The sequence below is a fragment of the Varroa destructor genome, unplaced genomic scaffold (assembly GCF_002443255.2).
Source record: "Varroa destructor unplaced genomic scaffold, Vdes_3.0 BEIS01000001.1, whole genome shotgun sequence".
NCBI lineage: Eukaryota > Metazoa > Arthropoda > Arachnida > Mesostigmata > Varroidae > Varroa > Varroa destructor.
In genome coordinates, this window is record NW_019211454.1 from 28,101,329 (window position 1) to 28,119,129 (window position 17,801).

The 17,801-nt window shown below is 39.4% G+C and overlaps 1 protein-coding gene and 1 non-coding gene across 3 annotated transcripts; one reads left to right on the forward strand and one right to left on the reverse strand.

Moving 5' to 3' along the window:
* Positions 1 to 181: 181 nt before the first annotated feature.
* LOC111255637 (VWFA and cache domain-containing protein 1-like) lies at positions 182 to 11,685 on the forward strand. 2 transcript variants are annotated; one of them, XM_086991192.1, is made up of 13 exons: positions 182 to 789; positions 1,430 to 1,534; positions 1,646 to 1,783; positions 1,968 to 2,158; positions 2,306 to 2,396; positions 2,638 to 2,806; positions 4,469 to 4,605; positions 4,800 to 4,960; positions 5,253 to 6,804; positions 7,125 to 7,413; positions 7,738 to 7,871; positions 8,636 to 8,690; positions 8,996 to 11,685. In XM_086991192.1, exons 3-13 carry the CDS (start codon positions 1,682 to 1,684, stop codon positions 9,880 to 9,882), a joined length of 3,768 nt encoding a protein of 1,255 aa, XP_086847318.1. In that variant the 5' UTR covers positions 182 to 789; positions 1,430 to 1,534; positions 1,646 to 1,681; the 3' UTR covers positions 9,883 to 11,685. The 2 variants fall into 2 exon arrangements, with proteins under 2 accessions (XP_086847318.1, XP_022673537.1); XM_022817802.2 differs by having other exon boundaries at positions 186 to 789; positions 2,306 to 2,405.
* Positions 11,686 to 15,651: 3,966 nt separating this feature from the next.
* LOC147758471 (U5 spliceosomal RNA) lies at positions 15,652 to 15,768 on the reverse strand. Its single transcript, XR_015319842.1, has one exon. It is a non-coding gene; the product is annotated as a U5 spliceosomal RNA (small nuclear RNA).
* Between the last annotated feature and the right edge of the window lie 2,033 nt (positions 15,769 to 17,801).

A 17,801-nucleotide genomic window follows, 5' to 3' on the forward strand; every position in this document is an offset into this window, starting at 1 on the left:
CGTTCCGCCCCCTTCCTCTCACACACGGCCTGTTACTTAAAAGGACCGTCCTCAAAGTGTTATCAAACTGGAGACACTAGATGGGCCTGAACGGTGTGGACAAGATGGCGATCGTGGGGACGATATAATGTCTTGTCATAACATTCGCGTGTCGTACCTCCTTCACGCTTTCTGTGTCCGCCGTGTGCTTAGCGTTTCCTAGACCTAGTCAGGTTACGTTGTTTCCTAACCTACAATCAACATGCGCGTAGTTCTTCCCGTAAAATCTTTTTCGTTCGAGCCTTCTCCACTTGTTGAGCTAGTTGTCTCTTTCCGGTCGACACTAGTTCTCTTGCTCATCGAACTCTTGTTAATGGCTATTGATCGAAATTGATTGCTCGATCGTCGAAAACAAGTCTATCGAATCATTAGATATACATGAATTTTTTATAATATTAATGAAGGGAGTTGAGTTATGCATGTGAGCAGGCTTGCGTCCGGGAGACAACAGTCATTGATGAGCGATGATATGTTCGAAGTGATCTATAGCACTCGGCCGCAAATACACAGAAATAATCAGTTGACCTATTGTATCAGTAGTGCAAGTATAAAGACAATCGGGATCATATCGTGAACCTATCAGCATCTATAAGTACTTAACAAGTACATCATCTGGTGTATAATCTTTAAAACGACACGAGCTGGAAAGTAATTGAGCGTCTTAATAGACAATGAAGGGAGGAACTAACAGCTTGGTTGGGAGTTGCACAGCTTATCTCAGCCAATTTCGCAATAGGAGCATGTGCTGAGGTAAAGTACTTTACCTGTAAAAAGTGTTGCAGCTTTTCTATTTGTTTGTTTGTTTGTTCCAGATGACGTCGTGAGGTTCCAAAGTATCCGACCGATAAAGTTGTAGGGTGTTTTTTTTGTTTGTCCGAGATATTTGCTCATTGTTGCTACTTTTGTATAATTTTTATCCTGTATAAAAAAAGAGCAGAAAACCAAGACAGTTGTGCCGCTAGATTTTGGATGTTGCATATATGTTTCGGGGCAGAGGTTAATTAACGCACACAAGCAATGATGCCAGAAAATAACTCTTCCTCTTCCTTCGTAAAACTAATGGGTGTTAAAATAAAATATATACATACATATGCATTATATTTATATGGCTTTTTTATCTTCTAATAAATACATTTGATTTACTAAGGAAAGAATGTATTTATTATTATTAATTATTGTTCTTATTATCGTGATTTTCTAAACAAGAATATTTTTTAAATAAATTAGATTCTTTTAGTATGATAGGAATAAGACATTTGTTCTTAAATAGAATATTTTAATCTTTTCCTCAATAATAATAATAGCATATGTTACTATTATTATTACCATTATTTTTTATTAGCATAATGCTAAGCGTCAGAAAAGTAAGTGAATGCATTTTTAATTGCAGGCTAATTTGGAACGGTTGTCTTTCACACCTTTACGATTCAGCCGAGATGATATTGTGTCCAGGGTTCACGGAGCGCTTAAGAAGAAACACCGAGAATTAGCTAAGGTTTGTTGCTGTGTCATAAACCAACGGTTTCTGAATGCATAATTGTAAGATTATGTCTAACTAAAAACTGAAACGCTCGACAAAAATTACGTGTATATTGTATATAAACAGGCCTTACAAGACGGCTCACAAGGTATTCGAGATGTGATGCTACATACACCAAGGCGAACCGATGTGCGGCCAAAATTCTGCTGCGGTCTCAATATTGAGGATGTGGGCATAACGTTCGACCCGCTCTTTAACTCCGAGGTATGACTACATAACTTCCAGTGCGCTCCTATTTATTTCATTCCAATTATTTTTTTTTCTCATGGGATTCTACCAAGAAATGTATAGTTCAGATAAATGTATATGTTTGCAGAGCTTAACCGCAAAACATTTAGGCGAAAAGAACTTTCGAGCGTTGCCGTATCTTTGACGTTCTTTCTTTTAGGTTGTAACCAACGCCAGCTGTACCCCATCTCGGGAAAGTGAATCGTTCTATGACCTGACTCAAATTTTTGAACGGATAAGTTCTTCAGTTCCTGCCGCTCGATGGCAATTCTTTATTTCACAGCGGACGCATCTTGAATTTCCCGCAGTGACTGGGGCGAGCTCATTCTGTGGGGACGTCACGAGGCACCGGTCAGTCGAAAATGTTTTATGTATTTACCTTAGATAACTTGATACTTACACTTATATTTTATGTACAATAAACGTGCGTGCATAATTGGATCATTATCATATCGTAAGCGGTTTTTGTTTGTGTTTTTAAAAAAATTGTCTATACAGGGCCGCATATACACGTGGAGTTCGGCCACGATCCAAACAGGTGGTGATGATTTTTGACCACGGAGGGCATATGGCGGAATCCCAATTTGAGGTTGGCAAGGTTTGTGTTAGTCAGTATATTATTTTTCTGAGTTTTGGCTTTAGTCGCATATTCGGATCAGCAGTACCATTGTCATTTTTTCAGTTAATTAGAATCCCGAAATATAAACTCTTCTATGCAACGACCATTGCTTTTTTTTATGTTAACAAATAAAACCAAGAACCCATTATGAAAGCTTGTTACGGCTCATGTCTGTTGACTGCCTAACATTTTTATTATATTGCGGTGTCAGGCGGTTACACGGTTCTTCATCCAGAATCTAAGCCCTCAAGACAGACTGGCCGTTATAGCCGTAGCAGACAAGGCTACCGTGGCGCCTGATTGTCAAACATTAGTCTACGCCCATGATGAAGCTATACGCGGGATGCTGGATTTTGTCGATAACATAAAACAGAAAGGAAGTAAGTAGAATTCAAACTGCACGTGCATAGCTTAATTTTGCTTCCAGTTTAAATTCGCTATTTTCGAATATCGATGCCGAAAGGTTCTGGCTGCAGGCTGATGTTTTTAAAATTATTTATTTACATGCTAGCTTTGAGCAATATCATTTTCTTCAAAATGTATTTCATGATGAACATATGCGGAGGTAGTATATACTTTGTTAGTCATTTTTTTTCCATTAGTTTGGACTGCTATAATTCAATAATAAGTCGTCGAAGTAGGCAGAGAGTGGGCATATCTTTTGTCAGTCTGAATACGCCAACTAAATCTATACCTTACAGAAATTTAGAGTTATCAATTTGAGAGGCGATTTTGTTTGTCGGATCTAAGAATCGCCTAATTTAAGTGATAAAGATGTTTTAACCTTATGAACTCTCCACTCAGTACTTTGTGATTACTGCCATCGGGCCGATGTCCCAACGAATCTCTCGAAATTATTATCAGTCTGCTCTTGGTATCCATGTAGTTAGTTAATCTTCATGTGGCGAGCAAAATGAAACGAAAGAAAATATCGAGGAGGCAACGAACAGGCTAAGCGCCCTATCATTTAGATGCCTGGTCTACATTCATATACCAATATGGCACGTTTGCCTCATAGTTTCGCTGCACCATTGTGCATCACGACGTTTTTGCTCTGGCCGTTTTCTATGTAGGTGCAGGGTATGTTACTTGAGATACTTGTCCTTTTTCGAACCATTATGCTCCTTGGCAAACTCACACCATGAAAGTGGGGCCACCTATCGTCGTATAGTGCAAAACGCCTAGTGCCGCTGCCGCTGTCATAGCCTGTGTTATTGTGTACTTACGCTCCGTTCAAACTCATTGTCTATAAAGATGAGACGAATCTGAAGAGACTCTTCATATGACGAACTAAGGCAGTTTTCCTTTACTGAGAAGAAAAAATCGACAAGACATGAGGACGGTGTTACATACCCAGATACCGAAAGTAGGAGTGAGAAGCCACTCAGGAGGCAGAATGAAACCGAAAACTATGCCTATTGCGAGATACGAGTTGGCTCTTTAGGGCAATGGCTGATCCTAATCTGTTTCATAGAAAGCAAAGTCATGTGTGACATGATATAGTGGTATAGTACAGCTAGTGACTCTAGGTTCTAGCAATTGAGATCCGTAAATATGGTAATAACATTATGTTCTTATATTTTTTTGCAACTCTTAAATAAGATAACATTTATTATTATTTAAACCAAAAGACAAAAACGTTACTGGGGAAGAATCGTTAACATATTGTTCAGTCAAACCATGAGTTCACTTTTTGCCAGATAACTCTATTGGCTTCCGGGAGAGATTGTTGATCACTAGAATTATTTAAATCGTTCAAGTATAATATAGCCAGCAAAACACGTTGTAGTGTTTGTTTTTGAGTGGTAACTTTATGGAGTTCTTCCGCCTCTTAGGCAAAGTATATTTTTATTAAAATTATGTACGATCAACTTAAGATTGATTAATTAAACGCTAAAATAGTTGTAGAAGACTGGAAACAAAACTGATGATGATTAAACATGACACACAATAGGCATACACGCATGGTTGAAACGTGTATCTGTAGAGAATTATAATTGTATCGTCAGTCACACAAAAAGCCTGACATTGCTTTTTTCCAGATTTGACAAACCACAAGGAAGCTCTATCTCAGGCGTTTGATTTGCTTAGAAATACGCCATCAAGTGAAGATAGCTACAGTGATGTACTTGTCGCTCTTATCTCAATGGGAAAGTTTTCACACCTCCACGACAAAAAGGTATCCTGAGTTTTTATTTTAATTTAAGCTACATAATTAAGCAAAGAATATCCGTAAACCACTCCTTCCCATGTTTAATAAGGTCTTTGTTCCAACATATCTCGATGCCTTTTCATATGAGTGTTAAACAATTCACACCAAAGACTTGTAAAGATTTAGTAACTTGTAGTAATTACTATAATCCGACTTTTTAGGAAATTTTGGACTTGATTAGTTTGCGCAGAAGGGAATTAAAACGTCATCGAGTAGTAATCAACACATACATGCTTGGTGATTCTCGAAGGAGCATTGTCTTTGCTAAGGATTTTCTTGAGGCGATAGCAGCCACGCCTATCGACATACAGGGTAGCCGGAGGTAATACTAAGAGAAGAGATTCTAACATCAAAATTCATATTTAAGGAATTATATTAGTGATCAACTTCAGCTGAGGAGCACGTTAGCTTTTGTGTCGCTTTTGACATCGATGTTAATATTAATTATCCATTATAAGTTTTGTCCTTTCTGTGTTTTTAGCGAAAAATTGAACACGTATAACCTGTTGCTGATATCTTCGATTGTGCTTCAAATAATACTGTAGCCGCTAATAGAATAGATCTAACTGTACTCTTTTCTTTGTTTGTTCACGCTTTTATGTTGAGCCACGTAGGGGGGCATCATTTGTAGTAAATTCAACAGATAATCTCACAGCCACGGCGGGCCGTTTTGTGGAGGCGTTTCCTCCACCCGATATTTTCCCACCAATGAATTACTCTTCTCCCTGGTTTGACCCGATCAGCCGACAACTGCTCGTTACGGTTGCTTTACCTGTCAAGCTTATGGGCATGAATCGCGCCGTGCCTGATGGTGTGCTGGGATTTGATTTGCCGTTACATTATCTCGTTGAAGATCTTCAGATGCCTGAGCAGTCTCCAGAACATTACGCGTTTTTGCTGAACGCGGAAACCGGACATATCATGTCACATCCTATGTTTGTTTCTGGTAAAGCTGTTGCCGTTGAGGGAACTTCTCCGTTAGTATCGTCACTCGAGCCAGAGTTGCCACCTCTTAAACTCTTTCGATATTCTCGCTTCGATCTCTCCAACGAAGAAAACTCTGTGCAGTACACATGGAAAAATGTCGAAGGCACCCCATTTACAGTGTTCGTAGCCAATCGCACCACAAACCGACCGGTTCTAGCGCTCGAGAGTCCCATATCGTTAAAGGAAATTTCAGGCCGTTCACTGGTATATCACCGACTCGACCTTATCTCTCAGGTATCGAAATGTACTCATTCAAATCAGCTAGCATCAACACAAGCGCTGGGTGTATTCTTGAGTGAGGTGGCTTTTGCTAATCCATTCGCACATCAGATGACCGACGAGACGAAAGAAAGCGTGCGTTCATTGAGCCACTATCTATTCGATCAGACAAATATGATGACCAATCCTGGAATAGTCAAATCTCATATCAGAGAAGAAGTTCGACTCTTAGCCTATTTGACGAAAGACTGGAACATTAATACTTCATTGGATATCGCGATTCGGCGGTATATAGCCAGTGCAAAAGGAGTTATGATGATGTGGCCTGCTACAATAATTCCTCAAAGATTCGACCCCACTATGCGTGAGTGGTATGCTCAAGCGGCTGAACTAACGGATCGTACTGTTTTGACGGGACCTTACCTCGATGCGGCTGGTTACGGCCAAGTAGTCACGCTGAGCCGCGCTCTGGTACGTGATAATAGTGTAATAGCCGTTGTAGCAATGGACTTGAACGTTGGTTATTTGAGCAAATTAATGGGAGACCTATTTCCGGAATGTGACGTACGTTCCATTGGCTTTGGTGATATTACGTGTTTTCTTATGGACCACAAAGGATATGTTGTATCGCATCCGTCACTGATAGATGCAACATTCCCACAGCCTCCGAAAACTCCGAAAGAATCACTACATATAGCGCACAAAGAACATGTAGTTGCCAACGAAATCCTTAGCCTTAAGGATTTCTCAAAGAAATCAGCATGTATATCACCGTCAGATCGCACAGTGCAACGAACCTATGAGCTGCGGATGTCACTTGCAAACGCACTTATAAACGTCGTTCAGAATGAACTTTCTTGCCACAAATACTACGTCTCAGCTATAGCGCGGTCAAATTTGTTCATAGGGCTTATCAACAAAACCTGCCATAGTGGGCAAGCCTTTACGCCGTGCGGAGTGGTAAGTTCTTTTCTTATGTTGATCCCTCATATATGTAAGATACGAACTGTTAGGGGCATTTAGCCGCGTACGAAAAGCTAAGGGTCGAAACGATCGACGTAAATATATCTCCATCGAAAAAGTATTTCGCGGCTATGTAATATTAATTCTTGGCTTTCCTTGTTCTGTTCTCTAAAAGGTATTATAGCTTTTCCATGTTGCACTCTTCTACGTACGAGCTTTGATAACGAAGTATATCACGCCCCTCGAATAGGCTTTTGCATGTGATAAATGACAATTGCAATTATCATGTTGGTCTTTTAATGCTTTGCTAAAAACAGAATGATCGCGGGTGCCTGAATTGCCGTCGAATGGCCCAAGATGATCCAGAGTGCCCCTGTCAATGCGCCTGGTCTAGAACGATGAGCGGTGCTGGTCAATGCAGCGCTTTCGCAGGGGACATCAGTGCCAGTTCAACGCCCGACCGATCTCTAGACCTATGCGCTCCTAGCCTACGTTCGCAAGAAGTTTTTGTTCCAGCATTTTTCTCAGTAGCAGGATCACCGACCGTTTTGCAAAAATGCTTTGCTGAAACTTGTCCCCTTAAGGCCAGCGCGAGCGAATGTTACGGTATGTCAATCTTCTTTTTTACATTGCTAATGTATGTAGGCATTATAAATAATATATTTGTCTAAAGAATTTCGAATGGATGAATTGTTACAAAATTAATTTTGAGCACAGTTCTATGAAATTCCTTATGGAGGCTAGAGCTTTCGCCGTCGTTTGTTTCTAAGAGAGCAAAGAGGAGATGGCTCTAAGAGTGCTTCATTAAGGTATAAGGATTTGATGACGGACGTCATCATTGACATTGCCTTATCGTATCATAAATACATTTAAACATTTTTCTATGCTAGCTAAAATTATGTTATAATGCTTTTTCTTTTTCTGTTTTAGAAGCGTCAGCTTGCGCCTGGTGTGTCTCCAATTTGGCCCACGTTGCCCTCGATCAACCGTATTGCGCAGCTCAGCCACACTGTTATCGAGGAGTCGTTAATGGAGCATCACCTTATGATATGATATCCATAGAGGTACGTACTATCAAAGCAAGGTTTTTGTTTGGCCGACCCTCGACGAGGATTGTTTTATAGTTACCGGATCTAGGTGACAGCTGCGAGAGCCATGAAGTGCACGCTCTCAGCGCTTTCCGGTTTTCTCTCACGTTAGAAGGATTGCATATCGCCATATATGTTCGTTATACACGAATTCCTCACCTGCTTATCACTTTGTGCGCAAGCTTTGTATCCTCTGTACCATTTATTCCTGCACTTTTATTAGGCCTTAGGTCACCTTTGCGCTCCTGTTACGTTTCCGCCACTTTAGGAGGATGGCATACCAACAGATTTGTAATCTGGACGCGAATTTTGCTTTCTAAAGGTTTATCTTTTCTATAAGAAAGATCTACGTAAAAATGTTTGGCTTGGCCGTCCAGGTCCGCACACGAGACTTATGCAAAACAGCCTCTTAATATCTACTTCGCTACCGCCTCAGCTATCACCAGAGCTGTACTACAGGAGGAAACGCCGGTACCACAGCGATTCAAACTCTAAAACTGTTTTTTTTTTGAGATAAACCCGCTTGTTACCTATTTTTTAACATTTTTTTAATATTTATATATATTAAGATAATATATATAAATATATATAGGTATATACATATATTACAAACGTTATATTTCGGTATCTGCAAGCGAATTGAATATCATTAGACGATGTAATATATGTACTTAGTTTCAAGTTACCATATATCGCATGAAAATTTTTCACGACTTTACCAAGGCTATTTTGTATTGCAGGAGACATCTACTGGATATGGTTCGAATTTAGGATTCGGACCTGTGCTTGTCATAGGTTTGTCTTTTATATTCCTGTTTATTGTACAACTTTTTAAAATTTAACTTAAAACTGTAGTAAAAAAACAAAAATCTGATTTATTATGCTGCGTTCATCAAAAACCTCGCTAATTCAGATACTTAACACCCATAAGCAAACACACGTTGAGCTTTCACATATTCTGATATACCAACACAAAGTTGTCATTAATCTTTACAGATTTATTATTTTAGTTATCAATCTACAAGATCGCTCTGTAAACCCAATTTCACGGAAGCGTATCGCAGATACGTATAAATTGTTTTCTCCTCTTTTGTTTATAGTGGCTTTCGTTATCGTTGGAGCTGTAGTGGTAAAATTCACTATTTGCTCTGGGAACGCCGCGACATATACATCTGGTAGGGAGCAGCAAGTTCCGCTCTTCATCCCGTCAGAACAGGAAGCCGAGCAGTTGTGTGGTTCGGCCGGTGTTCAAAGCCAGCAAAGTCAACCTGGTGTTCAGACAAGTCTTCTACTCAATTCTTTCAATGGAAATGACGTTACGGTGCTTAGTTCACCTTATCGGTACGCAAATAACAATTACAGACAAAGGCCGAGCGGTGCTGACTCTGACTTGGGTTATTCGTCGACAATTACGCCCTCATCCGAGATGGCCCCAGCAAGCACGGCAAGACGGGCCGCTAGTCCAGAGAGTGGTAGAGCAAGCTCGCCAAGTATCTGCTCTTCCGCCAGATTTGCCCTACAGAAGAAAAAAACAAAGGGTGGAGCTGGCTCAATTATTATTACGACGACAGCTCAAATACATTCTAGTGATGAAGCGAGTGATTTCGAGGGTGTTAAAGAACGACATGAAGGTGAGCGTTTGACCAATGCCGTTGGCAACGGATCGTCGACGAAAGCTAAGGAGCCGTCAAAGGATCTCACAGACATTACTGTTATCAAAGAGATCGCTCGGGACGTCACCGAGCTTGTGAAGATGACGCCAGATAACGGTGATTGCGAGAGTGGCAATATTGACGTCGGTTTAACCAAGCAGCCCGATCAGCTAGGGGAGTCCGATGAACACGCGAAACGACCGCGCCAAGCGCAGAGACAAAAACAGAGGAGGGACTCATTTACAGCTAGAATAAAGACACCTGACGTATTATCTAACACTGGCGAATTAATTGAGATTCTGGAAAGGGCACCAGTTGCTGAAGAGATATGCTAAAGAATAGCTATTTTTAAACAGAATACACCACACAGCGGATTTCCGCTGCGGCCAAGACCAAGAATCCACAAGAGGTGTACTTTTACTCAGAATATTGACTGCCCAGTGGCTCCTTCGAGATGAAGTGTTCATCCATCTATTTAACCTGCAAGAAGTAGTAGTGGTTGTTAGTGTTCAGGAGTGGATCAGAGGCGCGCATCGCTGAAATTACTCTCGTATTGATCGGCCCATTCGTTCCTTCTGTGCAGTGAAGTGCATTGCTGTCAATATACAGCTATCCACCCATTCAAAACACGGTAGCTGCAGCGATTCAGTTCAAACGCTTGTACATAAAAAAAAAAAAAAAACTAGTATTATATTGTTGAGTCTGATTATGGCGACGCCTAATTTTTCAGACCACTGTGTGCTCGCACTGTACATAATGCTAGGTACGTATATGAATTTCTCTAATTATTTACGCCCTAACCTAATTTAAGTACGTTCAGATTTTTTTCAACAGGGTGACTCAGTGACATGAGATGTAAAGAAGTCTGCACACATGCCAAAATATAGGTCTAGATGCAAAATGTTTTGTTCACCCCGGATTGATTAGTGCGGGGCTACTATGAACTAGCTCAAATAAAATAGCATGACATAAATATAGACAGTACGGCCTGATATGCTGCATCGAGCCTGAGATAATTGCCTTTGAGACTTTGCATTTTGTTTTGAAAACTGTCTAACTTTTAATGCAGGTTAGACAGGACCAAACAGTGGTTCAAGCATGATAATGTTATAATTTAACAACAATTATTATTAGAAACATCAAAAATAATTTTCAGAAAACATATTTTGTCCTTCAGAATGCCGAATTCTTAATAGTCATGTATGGAACTGCATAATTTTTATATACCTGCTTTTTGAAAGACGCTAAATCGACTGACCTTTTAGAAAACCTCAGTTTAAGTCAGCCTTAATTATGATAGTTTGGCTGTTCCTAGACTAGTGTGCTCCTATATTTCTAGGCGACATGTGAAAAAAACACATTTGCTGATTAAAATAGACAAATCAAATACTACCGAAGGAGGGCGCGGTCGAGTTTGAAAAACAGCAAATGACAATTTAACATTTTCTTTTTTATAAAAAAAAAAAAACTCGCTGCAACACGTTATGATGGTGTATGGCTTGTCCTAACATAATCATATACCGATAGAGAAAGGCTTTGTAAATACTGAAACATCAATGTGTATATATCTTTAATATTTTGTTTCATTGAGCTCGAGCAAAATTACTGTATTTTAATATGGGCATATCAGTTCTTATAAGATAGACTTTCATACCCTCTTTTGTACTTACATAATAGGAGGGGACCGTTCTCAACTTGACCAATACAAAGTATTATGAAAGATGAAATAGCTGAAATGATTGTTTTTTTTACATTTGTGAGCGAAGTCACTATGCCATGAACGGATGCTGCTCAGACCTTCCAGGATATATAGTGTGGTATAAGTTTATGAGTATTATATAGGATTGTGCAAATGAGGCAGTAAGAGAGAGAGGATCGAATTTATGTAATGCCAAGTCTCTCCTTACAGGAATACGGTCGACTATATATTCTATATATATTAAATAAACATATAAGCACATTTGTATGCATAGAACAGTGATACGGTTGTCCTGAACGCGTGACGGTTGAGCGATGCCATGCATCCGGTAGATCAAACCTACAGACATGATTTGAATTTATTCGTAACTGCAATAATTGTTGTAATAAATAAAGAAAATAAAAAGGAAAAACGTTGAAAAAGTTTATTTTTAAATATATCTAATGTTGTCAAAGTATTATTTGGTCCATCATCTACTGTAGAAGCTATATAAATATCGCGAGTGTCAGTCACCATTACCGTCCAGTATTCTATTATAAATCTTCAGAAAAAGCGACTTGTGCTACGTTTCACAAAATTATAACTAAATTTCTACTCAATTTAGGAATATGTTCACATTTATTACTGATCAGTTATCTTTGGCCCTATATATATATATATATATATATGTGTGTAGACTTAGAAAAGTCTACACACATATATATATATATATATATTATTCTTGGACCGTGTTATTACAATATATATATCGTCTGATCTGTACCTTAAAGTGTAGAAGTAAAATAAAATTAACTTGATTTTTTTTGCTGCAATAACAGAAGAGCAACGGAATGTTATTTTAGTATACACAGGGCCTATATTCTTCGTATTGCGGCCACAGTAAAAAGTGTGTGCAACATTTAGAGTTTACAAACAATGGAAACACTTTCTGTACGCCCAATTCTACGCATTGCGACTTTGCGACGCGACCTTTGACCAACTTGAGTCAATTGGATAATATTTCGTAAGTGTGACACTTATATTATGCATAAACTACGGGTTTGCGAAGTGTAAACGACTAATTCACAAGGAACGATTGCGTATTGTAAGTCTTGGCATTGTGCTTTATGAGTGCCTGGTCCGAATTGTAGCCAAAAATACCAGAATAGAACTTTTATGCTTCTTTAAACTACTCTACATGCCCTAGTTACAGCAAAATTTTATTGAAACTAACTCGTTATGGTTTGGTCGAAAAGAAAGGTCCTTAGGCAATGACAAATAATCTAAATGAGTTATAGTTAAATGCTTGAATAAAATATACATGGGTTACAATTTTATGAGGTGCAACGTTAAGCCGCGTAGGAATGTAAACGTAACAATGTTTTTGAGTCTCATTGTTTTGGCACAAGCTTTTCAAATCGCGAGTCAACGGCTGACTAATGATGATGAAACTTAACGTCGGAACTTCCTGTAATGATCTCTATAAGACTTTTGCAGCAAGTGCAGCTGAGGTGGGCTAGTAGTATAGAAATGATGAGTAAATGTTCATTTAGCCGAAAAAGCTGCATTGTCCACACTTAGAGGATGTGATGTTAGTCGGTTTCGTCCAGATCTTGTGCGGCCGTTGTTCATTATACATTCCCTTTGAAAAAAGTCGGTATATAGTTATTCAGTTATTCTTTTGGTTGCTAAATCAGAGGTTTAAGTTGCTTAATTGCAACAACTAGTATTGGCCTATATGAAGTTGAAGTTTTCCAAACATATGCCAGTGACGATCCAATCAAAAGGTATGAGTGTTTGTATAAGAACGATACGAGACTGTTTGTATTCCTGAATGTCCTATGCGCGGAGCACACTTTTGATTTTTGAAAAAGTGATGTGCAGTATACAGATTTCTTAGCGATTGCCTTTCCAGTGCATTAATCTAATAAGGTTCTAGTGAGAAATTTACATTACCATTAGCCTTTTTACTTCGAATTTAATCACTTTTTTCTGTGGGTTATGGTGATTGTAAGGAGAGCAGGATCATTTCATCAGGCAGGTTTAACCTCACTACTCTGAAAGTCTCTGATCCAAGATAATTATTCAGCTTTCAAAATTACAGAAAATTATGCCGAACAGACGCGGTAAGCGTCTGGCGTGAACCTCACCTCACGCACCCTGTAGCAGAAGCAACATAGACAATAAAGGTTTCAGCACTATTATTGTTATATCCTCTCTCTGGAACATAGCCTCTTGTACAAAACTTGGACTATTAAAAAATAGGTTAGAATAAATAAAATATATAAGACATTGAGCAACATGTTTGATTTTAATAAAGTTGTCATGGTTGTCCGACAAATCATCATCCATCACAGTTGCACTCTTTATTTACAGTATATTTATTTAGTTACAGACTTATTAATGCCAGCACGGTTCTTACACATATCATAATCCCGCGTACAGCTAACGCGCCGCTTATTTTCTATAATGCAACATTGCTAACAAATCAAATAAGAAACTCCCTCTCGGATTGAATTGCATAATTTTAGGTTGCCTATCTAATTCTGTAACTGGTTAGTTCAAAAGAAAAAACGAGGATAACTGTGCTCGGGGACCGTCGTAGGCTGACTCTGTCATCTATTTGAGCTTCACTAACACAGTGATCATTAACATGGGATTGCTCTTCTCACTGACCTGATAACGTTCAAAAACCGCAACATAAGCAGAGGTTCTCCACTCACGGGGATAACTGTCATTAGTTGTGTTAGTGACTGTAAGCGTCCTATGGCTGCTCTCAATACGCACCGAGACGCAATTTGAAGCTAACATGTGTGCGATTAAAGCTTAAATAAAGTTCACAATTGTAATACGATTTAAATCATATCTCTGTATATCAGACCACTATATGTAATACCATAGCCGAATATGAAAATCGAAAACAATAAATTCTTAATATATAAATTCTTATAATTCGGATATGCATATTATATCAGCAGGACTAGTCGCAATGAAGTATAGAGGGCGAAGGCAGGACTGACCTGTGTCGTGTCGAAACCGTGAGGCCCCCGATAGACAAAGAACTACAGCGTAGTGCTCCGCGCACCAAATTTTAGTACCCGTCGCCGAATCTCAACCATTTCAGAGCGCGCTGCCGAACTATCGAGGGATTATTAGATCGCAAGCACGAACTGCAGGTCGGTGGCAAGCGCACCCCTGTACGTAGCTAAAAAAACACTACGCCGTCCTGTGTCAGTTTATGTTGGCTTTCTTTATGGCGCTAAGGCTGATGCCAACATTCTTCCTATTAACTTATGCAACGTGCGTGTTAAACTTGCTTGCAGTTGAGCTCATCTGAGGATGCGCAGATGATTCGCGAATGCGATGGATACTTGCAGCATAAAAACTGAAAGATCTTGTGTTCAAATGTATATAATCGCATTATAGATATCTTCATACATACGGTCTTGTTTGCTTGCTGTGCAGTCTTAACTGCATGAAATAACTAAGGCGTGGTGATAAATTTGTATCGTATATCGAGAGTTTCTTACGACAGTTTATTGTCGCCTATTCAAAACCGTCCTCACACCTCTTCAAAATGTTTATTCAGACACATGTTATTAAGATTCCATGGAGTGCGAGCACATCTTCCGTCTGACGCCGTCGGACGGTTCGGAGTTTCTGTTCAGTGCACAAAGCGATGAGAAGCTAACGCAGTGAGTAAACAAGATTGTATATTTCGCAGCACTGTTCCCTTCGCAACCACTGACAGGGATTAGAATTGGATGAGAGCACCATCTGAGCCTACGTTTGAACAGCCGATTACCGGTAGCGAATCCTGTCTGAACTTCTTGATCTATAACGTCAATCTAATACCAACTTTGCCGGAGTGTGCCATTGAAGGCAATAGAAACATACCTGTTACAACAATCATTCACCTATAGTTCCCGGGGGGGTTCAGAATAGGATACAGATCTTCCTAGAGTAGCAACAAGAGGATTGGTAAGTGGATTCACGACAGATCTTGACAAAAGATCTCGCGAAATCAAAAGCGATTTCATTCAGTGCATCCGGTATATTTTTGGTAGTTAACTATTTTGTAAAATTAGTTTTTAATACCGCCTATGATAGGGTTAACGACAAAAAGAGTGCTTGGAAATCATAGTGTTATGCGTTTAATATTATGGATTGCTTGTTTTCTCAGGCGTTAACTTTAAAACTTCCATAGGTTGATTTGAACAAGGATGATAATAATAATAAATAACATTACTAAGTACTAAAAAGGTCAGAATTCTGCCGCCGGGTGCTCACCAGCCTTTTACTTTAAGAGCCAGTGTATGTTGTGAACACCGGTCCTCTCTTAGGAAGGCAGCATTATCTGCATAACATCTATGCTAGTCGTCACTACGACTTCATCAAGTGACTATATTTTTGGATCGTATAGGGGAGCCCCATAAAGGGGCTACAAAAATTGCCATTTAGGCTCATTGTAAGTGTCCCCCAGCACGGATGCGTTTAGTAAAAGGCGAAACGCATATTCGTCTATGCTGGGAGACCTGAGCGATGTCTCAGCACCTCCACCATGACCGCCTCTAGCTAGAGCAAAATATTGAACCGCAGCGGTGTGCAGACCAAATGACGGCATTTAAAAAGCGGAGTACAAGGCACTAAATTCTTCAGCATTTTCCAACAGGATTAGACGTGGGCGGTCGAGGATTGTATAACATTAGAATCGACTTTCATTCTCTAATAAAAGCGACAAATCAAAATTATCCTTTAACGAGTAACACCCGGCAGCAATGGGAAGAGAGAACCAGATTCGTTCAGTCAATGCTATGCTTATTGTTGTTTTTCTTGAGCCACTGGATAGATGCATACCCAAAAAGTCTACAGACGACGAGCCCGGGCTATCAGTACACCGAACGCATCGAGTAGCGCGTTCAGCTGAATAAGAAAAAAAACAAACGATGGAAAGATTTCAGTAACTAATCAAGTTATAATCTTACATAAAACTCGTTTGGTAAAGTTTGTATTTTCGTTTGGTAGAGCCAGCTAAGTAAAAGTACCCCAAGATGTTTTGTGTATATAGTAGAGAAGCAATAGCATCGGTGCTACTAGTGAAATGCAGAATAGAAAATGCTAGTGTTCGTTTGTCGGTTACTGCTGTAACACTGATTGCATGGTGCAAAGCGGAGGATATAAAGAAAATCATTTGCTGGATATCAACTACGTCGTATTTACTCTGTGGAACTTGTGCTTGCTACCCTGCTGATAACCTATTATAAAAACTCGGTATAGGAAGATGACGTCGAGAGGTTACGTAGTAATAAACTTGAAATATTTGGTTGCTCACATCGTTGCAGCACTTAGAGCATACATATGGGGTGACGAAACGAAAACATGATCGCAGAGAGCTTATTTTATACGTCATCGATAATAACGTCGTAGATACAGTATTTGTAATTTGTGTGCTTGTTTGAAAAAGTCAGAGTCGCTAACTTGAACCATCATCAGACGCGTTTGCCGTTTGCGGCAGGGCTAACCCATGTAAATCTCAAGAAAGTTTTTACGGTAATTAATTTTAGTTGTTATCAGCGTTCCACTAAGCTGCGAACTCGAGTCTTATGATCGCAATGATTTGATAAAATGTTACGCATATTTATTTCCTCTTATTTTCATTAAATTATCTGCACTAATGCGTAGCTTTAGCAAAAAACTGCCTACTGGCGCGATGCTTCTTTTGTCCTCCTGAAGCTATCAAAGCTCTACTAAACGTAATATTTGTGGCCGCTTTCGTATTCACCGCTAAGGCCACCGCCGAAACGTTCGGGCACCACATTTTCAAAACGATTTTGCCATAACAAGGTGTTCAGTTATCAGCGAGTGTAATTGAAAATGATATACGTTAGAAGTATTTGCACTTGTGCAAATATATGCTGAATTGTACGCTTAAGGGTTCTACCATCTCTGACTGTGTCCGCCCTATAGTCCGCCCATAATCGTGTGAGAGATTATCTGTAAACTGTACGCGGAAACGACAGGCGCGCTCACGTACAAAACGACTGACAGCTCCACAATGTTAATCGATAAAAGAGAGGTTTTTACGTCAAATACGTTTGCTATTTTCGCGTGTATACGGCTCCGTGTCCGTCCTCGAACCCACCATTAAGTTCACGTTTGTATATGCTATTATAGTGTCCGAGGTCGTCAGGTTCTTACAAACGAGTACGATACACGTCACGCTTTCTGCTAAAGCGAGCGAAACCTTTGAAACAAAATCTGCGTCTTGTAGGAGCTGGCGATTATCCTGTGATTCGATTTTAGTTCTAGAAAGTTTTAAAGGACGCGAAACGCTTGAATAACTAGGCTTTCTGTTGTAGAAAAAAATGGGACTACACTGAAAAAATTGAGGTTGTCGTACTGCGAGTAGCTCAGGCCTACAACATGAAACGCCCACATAGATATTAAACGAAAATTAAATGTTAGACACTTTAGTTATGGTATTAGAGGTTAGAAACTAAATTATTACAAATTATTGTTATGGTGATTCGACTAACCAATGACTTTGTGCAGTTTATGTTCATACTATCATAAATA